General features: G+C 41.6%; 1 protein-coding gene across 1 annotated transcript; it reads left to right on the top strand.

The window, feature by feature from the left end:
• Positions 1-35: 35 nt before the first annotated feature.
• Lsm1 (LSM1 homolog, mRNA degradation associated) lies at positions 36-16,036 on the top strand. The gene is made up of 4 exons (XM_034520401.2): positions 36-252; positions 5,625-5,693; positions 7,056-7,171; positions 15,441-16,036. The coding sequence occupies exons 1-4, from the start codon at positions 207-209 to the stop codon at positions 15,609-15,611; spliced, it is 402 nt and encodes a 133-aa protein (XP_034376292.1). The 5' UTR covers positions 36-206; the 3' UTR covers positions 15,612-16,036.

Consider the following 16,036-nt stretch of genomic DNA (forward strand, 5'->3'; position numbering starts at 1 on the left):
GGAAGAAAACGTCTGTGACCGCCCGCCCGCCACGCCTCTTTCTGTGGATGGACAGGCGATACCGGAAGTGGGTGGGGTAACCTGAAACGCTTCCGGCGACTAGCGGTGTTTGAGGTGCAGGTGAGCGGCGGGTTCCCGTCCGCGTCCCGCCGACGGGCGACTGGACGCCCTCGCGGCCCTCAGGTGCATCCTTGCGAGAGCTCAAAATGAACTATATGCCCGGCACCGCCAGCCTCATCGAGGACATCGACAGTGAGTACCTACCTCTCCCTCGGGGGAAGCCTGATGTGGGACCCTTTCGGGAATGGGCATCCCTTGAGAGTGATCTCTGGGCCCGGGCCGGGTAGTCTGCCTTCACAGCCTCGGAGCCCATCCCCAACCTGCCTGCTCTGTCCTTGACACCTCCCCGTCCCCCAAGCTGTGAAACTCCTGAGGGGCTCAGCATCCGACTTGTGAACGTGAAGTGGCCCAGGGGACTTCCTTCGCGTGCTCTGCCTTTCACTGCAGCATTTCAAAGTTATATTTGACAATGGATGGATGGAGAACGCTTATAGGAAGGACTCACCAGACCCGGAAAAAAAAAATGTTACGACAACAGCAGTTGAATTTAATTAGCAGTAAACGAAGGCTTCCTGTTGTGCAGCCACTTGCGGTTTTCTTTTTCTGTGAGGATCATTAGCACTTTCAGATTAAAGTTATAGAGACAGGTGTTGGACGTAATAACTGGCTTTTCTGCAAATGCTAAATCACTTCAAACTTACTGTTTTCTGTTCGACAGTTTTGCTTTATACTAAAAAAGAGGTTCGTCCTGTACAAACCAAGAGGTTACAATTTCGTTTTTTATAAAGGTTTAATCTTATTTGTTTTGTATCCATGTCATGTAATTACACCACGTGCACTGGTATCCATGAGGCCAGATGACCTTCTTTAGATCCTCTAGAATCGGAGTTATGGACAGAATTACAGAGTCACAGTGTGGGTGCTGAGAAAGGAACTCAGATCTTCTGCAAGAGCAACAGGTGCTCTTCTGAGCCATCTCTCCAGCCCCCACTTTCATTCTCACACTCCCCCCCCCATTCTTACCTGTGTATGATTCCTCAAACAGAATTTTTAAAAGCAGTCTTTTTTTAAAAAAAGATGTATATAAACATGTATAATGTGCACTGTGTGCTTGCCTGCTGCTGGAGAGACCAGAAGAGGATACTGGGGATCGAACCTGGGTCCTCTGGAAGAACAGCCAGTGCTCTTAAACACTGAGCCATGTCTCCGATCTGTAATCAGCATTTTAAAATCATTTTAATCCTGTGACTTTTCAAAAGCAAAGTGATTTATAGAACTTCAAATAAGTAAAAGTCTATAAATTTACTGTATGAGTTTGCAAATTAGATGGCATCTATAATTGTATTGACTGGGACAAATATATTAAACTTTGCTGATATGTTTATATCTACAGATATAGATATTAATATATACATATGTTTATATGTGTATTATACCTACATGTACACTATACACACACTAGCCACTTTATAAGCCTCTCTGTGAAGTGTAACGAAATGTTCTTTTACTGGAGCTTTTTACCTTCACCTTTCCTTAGATATCTGAATTACCTGAAGCTTCCAACAACAAAGCTGCCATCTTACGAATCTTGCTTGTGTTCTCAAGCCTTCTCATACTTCTTTGTGGATCTCAGACCCTCTCCATTACTAAAAAAATTTCAAACCATTTGATATACACCCTTTAGTCCCCCATCAGGACACACAGAGTGTCCCAATCTTTATGGGACTTTTTGGCTTTTCTAGTTTTTTGTTTTGTTGTTATTGTTGGTTGTTGTTTTTTGTTTTGTTTGTTCTTGTTTTGAGACAGGATCTTTACATAGTCCTGGCTAGCCTAGAATGCCCCTGCCTCTGTCTCTCCATAACTCTGATTTAAAGATGTGTGCCACCATGCCTGGCTCAACTCTGCATGTATTTTTCTAGCTCTCATATCTGCTTGTGTGTGTGTCTCCATCAGACTTGCATCTCTTCTGAGTGTCTTGACTGTGTGTCTCCATCAGACCTGCATCCCTTCAGAGTGTCTTGACTGTGTGTCTCCATCAGACCTGCAACCCTTCTGAGTGTCTTGACTCTTGACCATCCTTACAGGCTAGATGGAGTTTGCTGTCAGAAGCTTTAGAGATTTGTTTTTTTGTTTTTTTTTTTTTTTTTTTTTTTTTTGGTTTTGATTTCATTTTTGAAAGGGCAGCAGCTGCCAGGTTGGCCCCTTTAAATCACAGCATTTCTTCTGTCTTGATCTATAAAATTCTGGGATCAGAAACTGTGTAGTGGTGGCTCTAATCCCAATACTCTGAAGGCAGAGGCAGACAGATCTCTGTGAGTTCAAGGCCAGCCTGGTCTACAAAGTGAGTTCCAGTGAGTTATACAGTACATGTGTGCAGGATGCCAGAAGAGTTAGAAAAGAGCCAGATCTCATCTACAAGAGGAGCGGTGTTCTTCACTGTTGAGCTATTTTCTAGCCCCTCGAAGCTGTATTCATAGTCATAAGTCTCTCCTCTGCAGCACCTTACACTGTGTTGTGTATTGGGGGTTTTTAGAGGTTTATTTATGTATTTATATTTATGTGTATGTGTGTGTTCCTGTATGCTTATGTGCATCATGTTCATGTAGGAACGCACGTTTCAGGCAGTTGTGAGCTACCTGATGTGTGTGCTGGGAAGTGAGCCTGGATCCCCTAGAAGAGCAGTAAGTGCTCTTAGCCACTGAGCCAGATGACCTGCCCTTGGTTTTTTCTTGGTTTCTCTAACTCTAATTCTTGCGGATTTTCTTAGTTCTCTAAACTAGGTGGTCTGAGTTGCATGTTTGGTTTGTTTTCTCTATGAATTTCTAGACATTCCAGATGTACTTGAGCATTATAACTTCCTATTTTTCTATACACCAATCCTTATTCTTTTGAAGTTAAACTTGCCTTCAATACTTTGCTGAATTTACCTCCTGTTCTTTCTTTCAACTTTGAGCCAAATATGAATGTGACTTTTCCCCTCGTGCTTAATTTACAGATTTCTCCATTTCTACTTTCCCTTTCTCATAGCCAAAATTTATTTATTCTTGAAGATCCAACTAGGATAGGTCTAGTTTCTTTTTTAAGTCTTACATAATTAAAATTTGCTTGCTTAAGATACTTAATTATAGCCTAATGATGATGTAATTCCTTTAGAGAAGACTCATTCTCCCTCTTTTCAGACAGAAAGTACTTTATGCTGGGCAGTGGTGGCACATGCCTTTAATCCCAGCACTCAGCAGAGGTAGCTGGATCTGTGAGTTTGAGGCCAGCCTGGTCTACAGAGTTCCAGAACAGCCAAATCTATATAGAGAAACCCTGGTGTGGGCAGGGCATTCACTGCAACACCTCGCTTGGTGTATGCACTTTTGAGCTAGTCATAATGATGCACACCTTTAATCCTAACACTTAGGAGGCAGAGACAGAAGTACAGTAGATCTCTGTGAATTCAAGGCCAGCCTAGTTTATAGAGTTTCAGGACAGCCAGGGCTATATAGTGAGACCCTATCTTAAAAAGAAAAAACCCAAAAGTACTTTATGCATAGCATTAAAGAAATGAGTGGTTAAAATCTTGCTTGCTTTTCTAAAGGATGCTTATCACATCCTTTACTGTCACCTTAAAGTTATCTCTTCAGAGTCCCCATGCCACATTTTCTGTGGCTGTTTTGGTGTGTCCTTCATCCTACTGTTTTGTTATTCTGTTGTATTTATCACAAGATGTAATTTTCTTGCTTTCATCCTACAGTAAATATAAATTCATGAGGTTGGTGACTTTGAAACCTCAGAATAGTTTAGAGCAGTGGTTCTCAACCTTCCTATGGCTACAGTTCCTTAATACAGCTCCTCATATTGTAGTGACCCCCGATCATAAAATTATTTTTGTTGCTACTTCATAACTGTAACTTTGCAGGCCATAGTGGCGCATATCTTTAATCCTTGCACTTGACAGGCAGAGGCAGGTGGATCTTTGAGTTCAAGGCCAGCCTGGTCTATAGAGCTAGTTCCAGGATAGCCAAGACTAAAAAAAGACAACCTGTTTCAAAAAAACAGAAGAAAAAAACTGGTGGGGCCATGGATCTTTCAAACACACACACACACACCAAAACCAAGAACTGACTTTACTAATGTTATGAATTGTAAATACCTGAGATCTGATATGCAACCTCTGTGAAAGGGTGGTCTGATCTCAAAGGGGATGGTGATCTCAACCTGAGGTTGAGATCCACTGGTTTAGAGCCTTCAATAAATCTAAGGAGATGGCTTAGTGTTTATATGTGCATAGTTCTTTTGAGAACTATTTGTAATTCCATTTTGGGTTTTTTTTTTTTTTTTGGTTTGTTTGTTTGTTTTGTTTTGTTTTTGTTTTTTCAAGACAGGGTTTCTCTGTGTAGCCCTGGCTGTCCTGGAACTCACTCTGTAGACCAGGCTGGCCTCGGAACTCAGAAATCTGCCTGCCTCTGCCTCCCAAGTGCTGGGATTAAAGGCGTGCGCCACCACTGCACGATTGTAATTCCATTTCTAAAGAGTCGATGCCAACTTCTGGTTTCTCCAAGCACGTACACAAACACAACACAAATTTTTTAAAAAGCTTTTACTTGAATTCCTGTTCTAGATCACTATCACATCTTCTTGCATGTCTGAGGCATTTTTAAATTTTGGTTTTAGTGTCGGGGATTGATCCTAGGGTTTGGGGGCCTTTGCTTCTCAACTACACACCCAGCTACGCTAATTGTACATTTCAAATTTCCTTGATTGAAAGCAAATGTTGAAGTAATTCTACATTTAAGATTAAGGTAATAGAAATATAGCCAACAGCCGGGCTGTGGTGGTGCACGCCTTTAATCCCAGCACTTGGGAGGCAGAGGCAGGCGGATTTCTGAGTTCAAGGGCAGCCAGGACTACACAGAGAAACCCTGTCTCAAAAAAAAAACAAGAAAGAAAAGGAAGGAAGGAAGGAAGGAAGGAAGGAAGGAAGGAAGGAAGGAAGGAAGAAAGGAAAGAAAAATATAGCCAACAATGAAAGTAAGTAGAGGGCTGGAGAGATGGCTCAGCGGTTAAGAGCACAGACTGCTCTTCTATAGGTCCTGAGTTCAGTTTCCAGCAACCACATGGTGGCTCACAACCATCTGTAATTGGGTCTGAGGCCCTCTTCTGGTGTGGCTGAAGATAGCGAGTGTACTCACATGTATAAACAAGAGTTCAAGGTTATCCTCAGTGAATTTGAGCCCAATTAGGTTACATAACACCCTCTCAGAAAAATAAAAACCATCTGGACTATTCTCTGTTTAAGGTAGAAAAATTATAGGATACTAGAAGTGTTAAATATAACATCAGAGCCAGAAGCAATTGGCTTTCTTGGCTACTCAGTCTCTTTTTCTAACTCTGCAGTACTACCTGCTCCAAGTCTTAGCAGTACTGATATTATTTCAATCCCAGGCTACAGTCTTCCCTCCACCCTAAATACATTATAACAGCTTAGGCAGCTATTAACTGAATTTTCATTGGTACTGTATAAGCTCACTAAAACTGACACCTTTGTTTTAAAAGATCTTTTCTCCTTTCCTCAGAAAAGCACTTGGTCCTACTTCGAGATGGAAGGACACTTATAGGGTTTTTAAGAAGCATTGATCAGTTTGGTATGTATTGGTTATGATCCCATTGAATTTTTTTGGCATTACTTCATATTGAAATTTACTTATCTCTAACTTTTCCACATGTGTCAGCCTATTGGAACTGTTTGGGGTGAGTAAATTGTTTTAAAATTATGATTAGGTGTTTCAAAACCTTGTATATTCATTCACAAGTTTGTATTTTAAAACTGATTTTCACTGGTGTTATTTTACCCACTAGAGGGAGCCAAATGATAGAAATAAAGTTAACCTTAAAATCATTTCCTGGATGTAAAGCCCTCCCTGTCCAATGAAAATAGGTTTGAAGCCATTTCCTGAAACTCTTATTGGGGTGAGACACAGATAAGCTCAATAGTTTCTATACAGGGACACATCAGATTCAGCAGTTGTAGTCTGTCTGCAGCTTCTGAAGGAAAAGGTCTATGTTTTTCCCTTTGGGGTAAGAAACTTCTCAGTTCATACTGACACTTGTTGGCCATCTGCTAGGTCACTGGATCTGAATGAGAGGGAAAACGTAGCTGAAACAGTAGACTATAAAAGGTGTAACAGCCAGCTATGTGCCTTAAGTCCCAGGGACGTCATGGGTAGAGCAAGAGGGTCGGTCACTTTGAAAACAGATCAAGAACCTTCTCAAACCAAAGCAACACAACTTCTGTTTTACTTCAAGTAAGACAAATAGTACTAGTTCAAAGGAGAAAAATACTTTTGACAAGTTAATGTTCTAAACCTTAAGTTAAATTCATTGAAGTGCTATAAGGAAATAAAAAGCAAATACAGAGCTTACCATGCATGATTATATAAATCATTGCTGTGTCCTGATCCATAAAACTCAGATGGGACTACATGAGTCATAAATACTAAATAATTAAATCTCACTGAAGTCATCACATACGCATACTCACACAGTAAAGCAGCTCTCCTCTGAAACGCAGACTTTCAATCTTGGTAGTTTTCTAGGCTCAGGTTTTCCAGATTTCTACTCACTATTTCCTAGGGACCATGTTGATACTAGCAGTGAAATGATAAAGAAGTAACTTATTCCTACCTTTATTCATTCATTAGCATAGCATAATCAGAAATACTTTTTGTTTGAAAGTCTCCTAGAACTGAACATGCCTGTAATCTCAGCATGTATAAGAAGTTGAAGCAGGAGAATCACCACAAAATGCTGGGACAGCCTAGATTACATCTTGATTTCCAGACCAGCTGAGGTTGTGCAGAACCCTGCCCCTCCCCCCAAAAAACCAAATTCTCATAAATGGATTGTTGTAAATGGTAAAATTTAAAAAATAACTAAATAATTGAGTTATAGGCCTTTTTAGTCAACAATATGAACTAAATATCTGTTTCTTCTTTGTGTGCTTGTAGCTAACTTAGTGCTCCATCAGACTGTGGAGCGAATTCATGTGGGCAAAAAGTACGGTGATATTCCTCGAGGGATTTTCGTGGTCAGAGGAGAAAATGTGGTCCTACTAGGAGAAATAGTAAGTGAGACTTACTGCTAAATTGTTAAACTGCTGTGGATCTGGGTACTGATGCTGGCTGCTGCTTTCCAATTTTACCAAGCTTCCCATAGGAAGCCACCAACTAGGGAAGCTGTAGTGGCCGGAGCAACACTGCAGAAGGCAACTAACATTAGTCTGTGGCCTTTGGCATCTTAAAGATTTCATCTCACTAGCAAAATATTGTTGGCGTTATCTGATAGAAAACAATATTGCTGGTGTTTGCTTCAATAGCACATATACTAAGATCTAGACCGTGCAAGGGCAGCACACATAAGTGTTGTTCCACATTCTCTCAACTGGAAAGAGAAACAGCATTGCTAGGTGTGGTGGCTCATGTCTAAAATCCCAGCAGTTAGGAAGCTGTGGTAGGTGGAACTCCTCTAGCTTGAGGTTGTCTCAGTTAGGGTTTTACTGCTGTGAGCAGACACCATGACAAAGGCATCTCTTATAAAGCAAAACATTTAATTGGGCTGCCTTACAGGTTCAGAGGTTCAGTCCATTGTATCAAGGTGAGAGCATGGCAGCATCTAGGCAGGCATGGTGCTGGAGGAGCTGAGAGTTCTACATCTTGTTCCGAAGGCCAACAGCAGAAGACCGGCCTCCAGGCAGCTAGGCTGAGAGTATTAAAACCCATACCCACAATGACACACTTCTTCCAACAAGACCACACCCCAAATAGTACCACTCCCTGGTCCCCATGGGCTTGTTCAAACACGAATCTATGGGGGGCCATACCTAAACACACCATAATGCAAAATACATTTTGTCCAACTTCTAGAGTCCCCATAGTCTATAGCAGTCTCAACAATTAAAAGACTAAAGTTTGAAGTCTTGTGAAATTCATTCAGTTACTTAAAGTCAAAGCAGATCACATATCTAAAACATCACAGGATATATATTACCGTTCCAAAATGTCATAGTGAGTAAATACTAGAACAGACAAGACCAAAACCCAGCTGTGCAAACTCCAAAGTCTGCATCTCTATGTCTGTCGTCAAAGTGCTCTTCAGATCTCCAACTCTTTTCATCTTTGTTGTCTGCAGCACAGTTATCTTTGGCTGGTTCCACTCCCTGTTGGCATCTTTCCTTAGCAGGTTTCCCACAGCTCTGGCATCTTGAACATCTTATGGTCTCCAAGGCAACTTCAGCATTACAGCTTCTTGTTCCAATGTCTGGGATCCACTCATGATCTTCTGGGCTCTTCTAAAGGGCTTTATTACTTCTCCAGCTCTGCCCTCTGTAGCACTCTAGGGTCTGGTTGATTCCACTCTACTGCTACTGCTGTTCTTGGTGACTGTCCCATGGTACTGGCATCTCCAGTACACTGGGGACTTCCACTGCAACTAGGCTTCACCAATAGCCTCTCTTCATGGTGCCAAGCCTCAACTTCTTTATGTGACCCCTTCAGTCCTGGGCTGTCAACTGTAACTGAGGCTCCACCTTCACCAATAGCCTTCCCTGGCCTCTCACAGTGCCAAGCATCAGCTTTTCTCCATGACCCCTTCATGCCTTCAAAATCAGTACCACCTGGGTAACTCTTACACATTACCAAGTCCAGCTGCAGCATGAGGTACAACCTTGGCTATCTCTGGAACACAGCTTCTTTGTGCTCTCAGAAAACACTTCCCAGAAGACTTCACCTCAGTGATGCTGGTCTCTTCTTAATCACTGCTAATTTCTTAGCTCCAGCTAACTAGCATCAATTGTCTAGTAGTGCCTTCTGTTCATGACTCTCAAGCCAGAGCCACATGACCAAAGCTGCTGAGTTCTGCTGCTTGCAGGAGATAGAACATGGCCCCCATGTTCTATTATGTTATCACCAGCTTTTTGTTTTCCAACTCTTTCCCTCCTAAGCTTACTTGTCCTGGAACTTGCTCTGTAGATTGACCTTGAATTTAGATCTTCTTGGCTCTGTCTCCTGAAGGCTGGGATGAAAGGTGTGTTTCACCATACCTGTATTTAAGCTTTTCTCTAATTGGAACTTATTCTATACCAGGCTGGCCTTGAATTTAGAGATTTGCTTGCCTTAGGCTCCTGGGATTAAAGGTGTGTGTAACCTACCATGCTTAGACCTAAATTTAGTTGAGTGGGATTTGGCCCAAAGTCACCACTCCTTTAATCTGTTCATCTTTTTAAACATAGGATACAGCTCCATTTCACTTGCTAGTATCCCTTTTTTACTTGAATCATACATTTTATATTTTTCTTTTCTCAGTTTATTCCTTTTCATTAAAATGCTCTTCTTAAGAGGAGTGAACTTTAGTAACTATACAACAGAATTTACACCAGGCTGTTTTGAGACTTCCTTTGTCAAAGCAATTAATCTAAAATTTGTCAGGCAGGCTCTTCAGATAATGACAAAAGGCAGCCATGTTCTTTACCAAAATATCACAAAAACAGTCTGTAGGCCACATACTAACATTCTTCTCCATTGGAACTATTTGTCTAGGTCTGCACAATTCAAAACACTGTTAGTAACAGTCTTTCATATTCTTACTGGGATAGCCCATGACGTCCTATTTAAAGCATTCCACTGCTTTCCAAATCCAAAGTCCCCAAATCTACATTCTTCCAAACGAAAGCATAGTCAGGCCTATCATAGCAATACCCTAGTGACCCTGCTACCAACTTCTGTCTTAATTAAAGTTTTATTGCCGTGAACAGACAGTTTGACCAAGGCAACTCTTATAAAGGACAACATTTAATTGGGGCTGGCTTACAGGTTCAGTGTAGGCTTGAATTTTTCAAATCCTACTTTTAATAGGGTTCATAAATGTTTTAACCTTCCTTCTAGCCCACCATCCACCAGAGGTAATGGGAAAGAAAGATTATTAAAATATGGTGGGTTGGGGCAAGTGTATCTGTTTAGAAATAGTTCTTTGGAGCAAATCCAGTCTGCATTGTCAGGATAGCAAACACAAATCAGCAATGGTGGGACGATCAAGTAAGAAACAGCCAGGCTTCCCTCTGCAGAATAGGCACCAGTCAGTAGGATTGAGCAGGAACAGCAGGGACACCAGCAGGCATTCTCTGCCATGCCTCTCTCAGTGAAGTGAAGATCAGCGATGACAAAGGCTCGAGGCCAGTGAAGCCTTGCAAAGCTAACTATGCAAGCCCCAGTCACTGTTGAGGCCTGTTTATATTCCCTCCAAACATCACATGCCCTCCCACAGGTCTTTCCTCAGCAAAACACTACATGAGTCTGTATCAGCTGACCTCACTCTGCCAAAGTCAAGAAACCGCCAGAACACCACCAGAAGTTTTTTGGTGCATTTTTTCCTATGAAGTCTCAACAAACGATGACCATTAAGGAATGGCAAGGCATACCAATACCATTCAGCGTCGTCTACCGTCTGTTGGGTTATATTTCCCTTCCCTCTTAACATCACATGTCCTTTCACATATCTGCTTTAGCAAAACATTCTTTCACCTGTGTCTGCTTCAGGAAAACACTCCTTCACATGTCTGCCCCAGAAAAACACCATTTGACATAACTTCCTTTCCAAAGAAACTAGAAGTTTCCACTTCAGTTCAGAGGTTCAGTTCATTATTATCAAGGTGGGAGCATGGCAGCATCCAGGCAGGCATGGTGCAGGAGCAGCTAAGAGTTCTGTATCTTGTTCCAGAGGCAGACAGGAGAATACCAGCTTCCAGACAGCTAGGATGAGTATCTTAAAGCCCATGCCCACAGTGACACACTTTCTTCAACAAGACATACCTCCAAATAATGCTACTCTAATTGGTTAAGGAACTAGAGAGATGGCTCAGTGGTTAAGAGCACATACTCTTAACATACTGTTGTCACTGAGTGCCTAAGCTTGGTTCCCAGCTCACAGCTGTCTATAACTCAATCTCCAGGGGCTCACAGGGCACCTATGTCAAATGCATATACCATCCCACACGAACATAATTTAAAAATAGTCCATTGCAAGTAGTTCTTCATGGCATGGAGTTAGTTGGCAGCATTTGAGGAAAGTGTTTTATGTTTTTAAAGGGGAAAAACCAAAACAATAGGTTAGGAAAAGCTGTTCTGAGATTTCAGAGTAGAGCTCATGACCAGAGAGAAGAGACCAGAAATGTACCAGAAAGAGACCAGATATGTACCAGAAAGACCAGATATTAGTGAGATGATAATCACATTTGAAGTATTGCTTGGTATGTATTTGTTGATTATATGTATACATACATGTATTACATAGATACGTTTTTATTCACATTTTCTTAAGTATATTTAAACCTTGAATCCTTTTGGGTTTGCTAGGAAAATCAGTACCTGTGAAACTGGCTGAAATGAATGGGGCAGGAGGAGTTGGTTTGCTCAGTAACAGTGTGTTTGGGTGTCATGTCTGGAACCCTGAATTCAATCCTCGGCATCACAAAAGGAGATAGGGAAGGAAGAAGAAATTAAAGTCTGAAATAACCACTGATTTTCTTTTTTTTTAATCCTGCACTTGCTGTTTCTTACTTGGTTTTTAGAGTTTCTCAGTGGTTAGCCATATCTTAATTTAGTATAAAGAAGTCTTTTGAGTAGAACAGTTGGGTATGTAGCTATTTTTTAACAATATTTCCACAAAAATGAGAACATTCCTTCAGAGATAATTTAATGCAGAGACTTCATGTTGGAACAGTCAGCTTAGTCTCAACTATATAGTGACTTTCAGCTCAGCATGGACTACATGAGACCCTGTCTCCAACACACTGGGCTAGGCAGATAGCTTCTGGGCAAACGTTCACTGCACAAGCATGAGAGCCTGAGTTTGGGTCCCCACCACTTCAAAGCCAGGCATGGTGGTCCAAGGCTGCAACTCCAGCACTGGGAGGTGATTACGGTCAGATGCTGTAACCTCAGAGGCCAGCTGGTCTAGCACTCGCCAAGAGTTCCAGGTTCCTTGAGAACTATGTCTCCAAAAATAAGACCTAAAGACACCCTTTGTCAGCCTTTACTTGTACATGCACATAAACTTGCACATACTTCTCAAATACTGCTATAAAATGTATTAATGCCTCATTTTAAAATATTTTTTTGTGGTAGGGCTAGAAAGATGGCTCAGCAGTTAAGAGCACTTGCTGCTCTTGCAGAGAACCTGGGTTAACTTCCCAGCAGCTACATGGTGGCTTACAACCATCTGTAACTTAAGTTTTGAGGGCTCTGATGCCTTCTGAAGGCACTAGACACGAACACAGTGCACATATACAATCCTTTAAAAAAAAAAGGATTATGTAAATCAGCAATCAGTCTGAAGAAATTATGTACTAAAGCTCAAGAAAACCATAACCAGAATCTATTTAGAAAAACATTGCCGGGCGGTGGTGGCGCATGCCTTTAATCCCAGCACTTGGGAGGCAGAGGCAGGTGGATTTCTGAGTTCGAGGCCAGCCTGGTCTACAGAGTGAGTTCCAGGACAGCCAGGGCTATACAGAGAAACCCTGTCTTGAAAAGCCAAAAAAGAAAAAAAAAAAAAAAAAAAGAAAAACATTACATTGCTTAAGTAGTCTCTAATGGTACCTACCCCATGGTGGCATGGAGGCTGAGGTAGGAAGATCACAGTATGGCCAGCCTGGGCAAGACCTTAATTCCAAAAAGAAAAAGGTGCCTGATTTCTGCCTTGGTGATGAAGGGTGCCAGCACTAAGGACCTTTACTGTTGAGAGATGGTTGCTTCACAGTCATGGTGAGTAGCTCAGTGACATACTGAAAACCTGGCTTTTCTTCATCCCAGAGTTATGAGGAAAGGGTTGGGGGATTATGTAGTTTTTACAGATAATCTTTGACCCAGGTACTTATGCAACTTGTGTGGCTTCTAATCTCCTGGTGAGAGTCCTCCATCTGATACCACAAGTGCTGAGCTCTGCAACCTTGGAGGCCTGTGTTAGTTAACATCCAGATTGAAAAATGTGCATTTTTTTGATCAGTGTCGTTCTAAACCTTCTCATCAAAAGTCATAAAAGGAACTGGAGAGATGGTTCAATAATTGAGTGCTTACTGCTGTTCTAAAGAACCTGAGTTCTATTCCCAGTACCTACATAGGGTATCTCATAACTGACTATACTCCAGCTCCAAGTCTGAACTTGTCTAGCATCTGCAGGCACCCTGTATACACATAAATTAAAAAGTAAAACAAAATCTTTAAAAAAGAAATCCATCACAGGAACAGAAACAAGAATATAGCCTGCTGTAGTGGCACACGTGTAATCCCAGTATTCACTAGCAGGGACAGTTGAGTGTGAGGGCAGCCTGGACTAGAGAGTGAATTCTAGGACAGCTTTTGCTGAATAACCAAGAGCCTGTCTGGGCTTAGTGGGGGGAGCCCAGCAATACTTTGCTACTCTGTCTGTATAGGCTTTCTATGTTACAGAAATATAAATAATATCTATACATTTTAAGGGTAAGTGGATAAGTGAGGCTTGCTTATAGTTCTACATACAAAGTTGGCTATTAAATATTTATGACATAAAAAGTGAATTATGCTCTGTTGAATAAAGAAAATTTAGTCAATATTTTCATTATGGGCTTGGTTTTGTTCTAAGTCATAGTTATGCCTGGTCTGATGATATAGCTAAGCAGTAGAATGCTTGCCTGGCATACCCAGGTTCTGGATAATCCCTAGCACCACAGAACAAAAACAGTTCCTAGGCCTGGGAGATGGTGCAAGGCTGACAATCTGAGGTTTGAAGTCCCATAACTCAAGTGAGTGGAAGGAGAGGACGGACTCCACCAGTTATCCTTAGACCTTCACACATGCAGAGACCACATCGTTTAAAACCACAGTTCCAGAAGATACACATAGACTCAATGCTTCTGATGACATATAGACTTGCCTACACCTGAAAACTGACAACATTTACCAAAGTATTTGTGTTCTATATGAGAATTATATTTTTAAAGTGTCTGATTATATTATAAATTTCCTACAGTGTGTATTTTTGAAGTAAGAAAAATGAAGTGTATTTTTATTAAACCAAATAACTTATTCAAGCATGGGTGCATGTCTTTTATCCTAACATTTGGGAGGCAGAGGGCAGCCTTGTCTATGAAGAAAGTTCTAGGATATCCAGGGCTACACATGTGAAACGTTCAAAAAAAAAAAAAAAAAAACCAACAACAACAACAAAAAAAAAAAAACAAAAAAACCAAAACAAAAACAAAATTATATATATATATGCATATATATTTAAACTAAATTACTAGAGAAATAATGTGTTGGACCAAACTGGAATGACTTACCTGGCCTCATGATGTTTTCTATCAATGGTTGCCACAGAGGAAACAGTATTTGTCTTCTGTAGCCACCATGGCTTGGATAATTATTTGTATCCTGTATAGTTAAGAAGACACTTTTCTGTAAACAGCCTTAGAGGTGTGTGTGCATGCAAAGGAATAGTGAGTGCAGGTGCACACCTAGAGTGTGTGTATGTAGCAGGTAGAGGATAGCCTTGGCTCTCAGCGCTCATTTTGCCCCTTGTTTGAGACAGAGGCTCCCTACTGTGCACCCCAGGCTCGCTGGTCCACCATGTCCAGGGATTCTCTGTAACTTCCTCTCTCACTGTAGGTTCACTTGGATTGTAGGTGTGCACTATGTCTGGCTTTCTGTGACTTCTAGGGGTTCAAACTCAGGCCTTCACAAGTGCACAGCAAGCACTTTGTCCACCAAGTTATCTCCCAAACTCAAATTTTACTTTGAAGAAAAGTTATTCTTTAATATAAAGTTAACCCTGACTAACATGGGACTTTTTTTTTGTTTGTTTGGTTTTTTGTTTGTTTGGTTTTTTTTTGTTTTTTTTTTGTTTTGTTTTGTTTTGTTTTTTGTTTTTGTTTTTCGAGACAGGGTTTCTATGTGTAGCCCTGGCTGTCCTGGAACTCACTCTGTAGACCAGGCTGGCCTCGAACTCAGAAATCCACCTGCCTCTGCCTTCCAAGTGCTGGCTGGCCTCGAACTCAGAAATCCGCCTGCCTCTGCCTCCCAAGTGCTGGGATTAAAGGCGTGCGCCACCACCGCCCGGCTACATGGGACTTTATATAACCTGAACTTTTGGTCTGTGCCCTGATACCAACCCCTGTGAGTCTGGATTCGTATGTGTTGTGTGGCAATGTTGCCACTGGTCTCTTTCCAGGACGAAGGGTACTTTGGCCTTATCACAATTAGAAAAAGCAGTCCACGCTACACACCGGGATCTGCTTGTCTTGAGAGCCATGAACTTGTCTGTTCTTGGTCTTCGTGGGAAGTCATTCAAACCTGCCTGTTTTGCAGGACTTGGAGAAGGAGAGTGACACGCCCCTTCAGCAAGTGTCTATTGAAGAGATCCTAGAAGAGCAGAGAGTAGAACAGCAGGCCAGACTGGAGGCAGAGAAGCTGAAGGTTCAGACCCTTAAAGATCGTGGTCTCTCCATTCCTCGCGCAGACACTCTGGATGAGTACTGAGTCCTTGCTCAGAGACTGCTCTAGAGAGCAGGTGCTGTCACCTCTGGTCACACATTTGATCAGATATCACATTGAAAAGTGATATTTTCTCATGGATGCCAACATGAAGAAATCATGGGATTTTGTGTGTGTGTGTTTTTAACAAGATCATTGTATATTAGTTTTGCTTTTCTTCTTCAGTCTCAACACACGGTCCTGGCCGACCTAGAACTCACTATGTAAACCAGGATGACCTCTAGCTTGTGGGATTGCAGGTGGGCTCCACCAGCCCAGCTTCACTGTTTAAAGAAACAGTGGCATGACCTCCCCTCACATAAGTCACTGTGGGGCCAAGAATCATGTCTTTATATTGCTTTTCTTATCTCAATTACATTTCTTTTCAAAAAATATTTCATTTACTTGTAAATAAAAAATGAATCTCAGAA

This window comes from Arvicanthis niloticus, chromosome 16 (assembly GCF_011762505.2).
Source record: "Arvicanthis niloticus isolate mArvNil1 chromosome 16, mArvNil1.pat.X, whole genome shotgun sequence".
NCBI classification, from domain to species: Eukaryota; Metazoa; Chordata; class Mammalia; order Rodentia; family Muridae; genus Arvicanthis; species Arvicanthis niloticus.

Bases quoted from the DNA above. Each gene is read 5' to 3' on its own strand.
- Lsm1 (XM_034520401.2), top strand. From the start codon at position 207: ATGAACTATATGCCCGGCACCGCCAGCCTCATCGAGGACATCGACA. The intron at 253-5,624 runs GTGAGTACCTAC...TCCTTTCCTCAG, and splicing joins CCTCATCGAGGACATCGACA to AAAAGCACTTGGTCCTACTT. The intron at 5,694-7,055 runs GTATGTATTGGT...GTGTGCTTGTAG, and splicing joins AAGAAGCATTGATCAGTTTG to CTAACTTAGTGCTCCATCAG.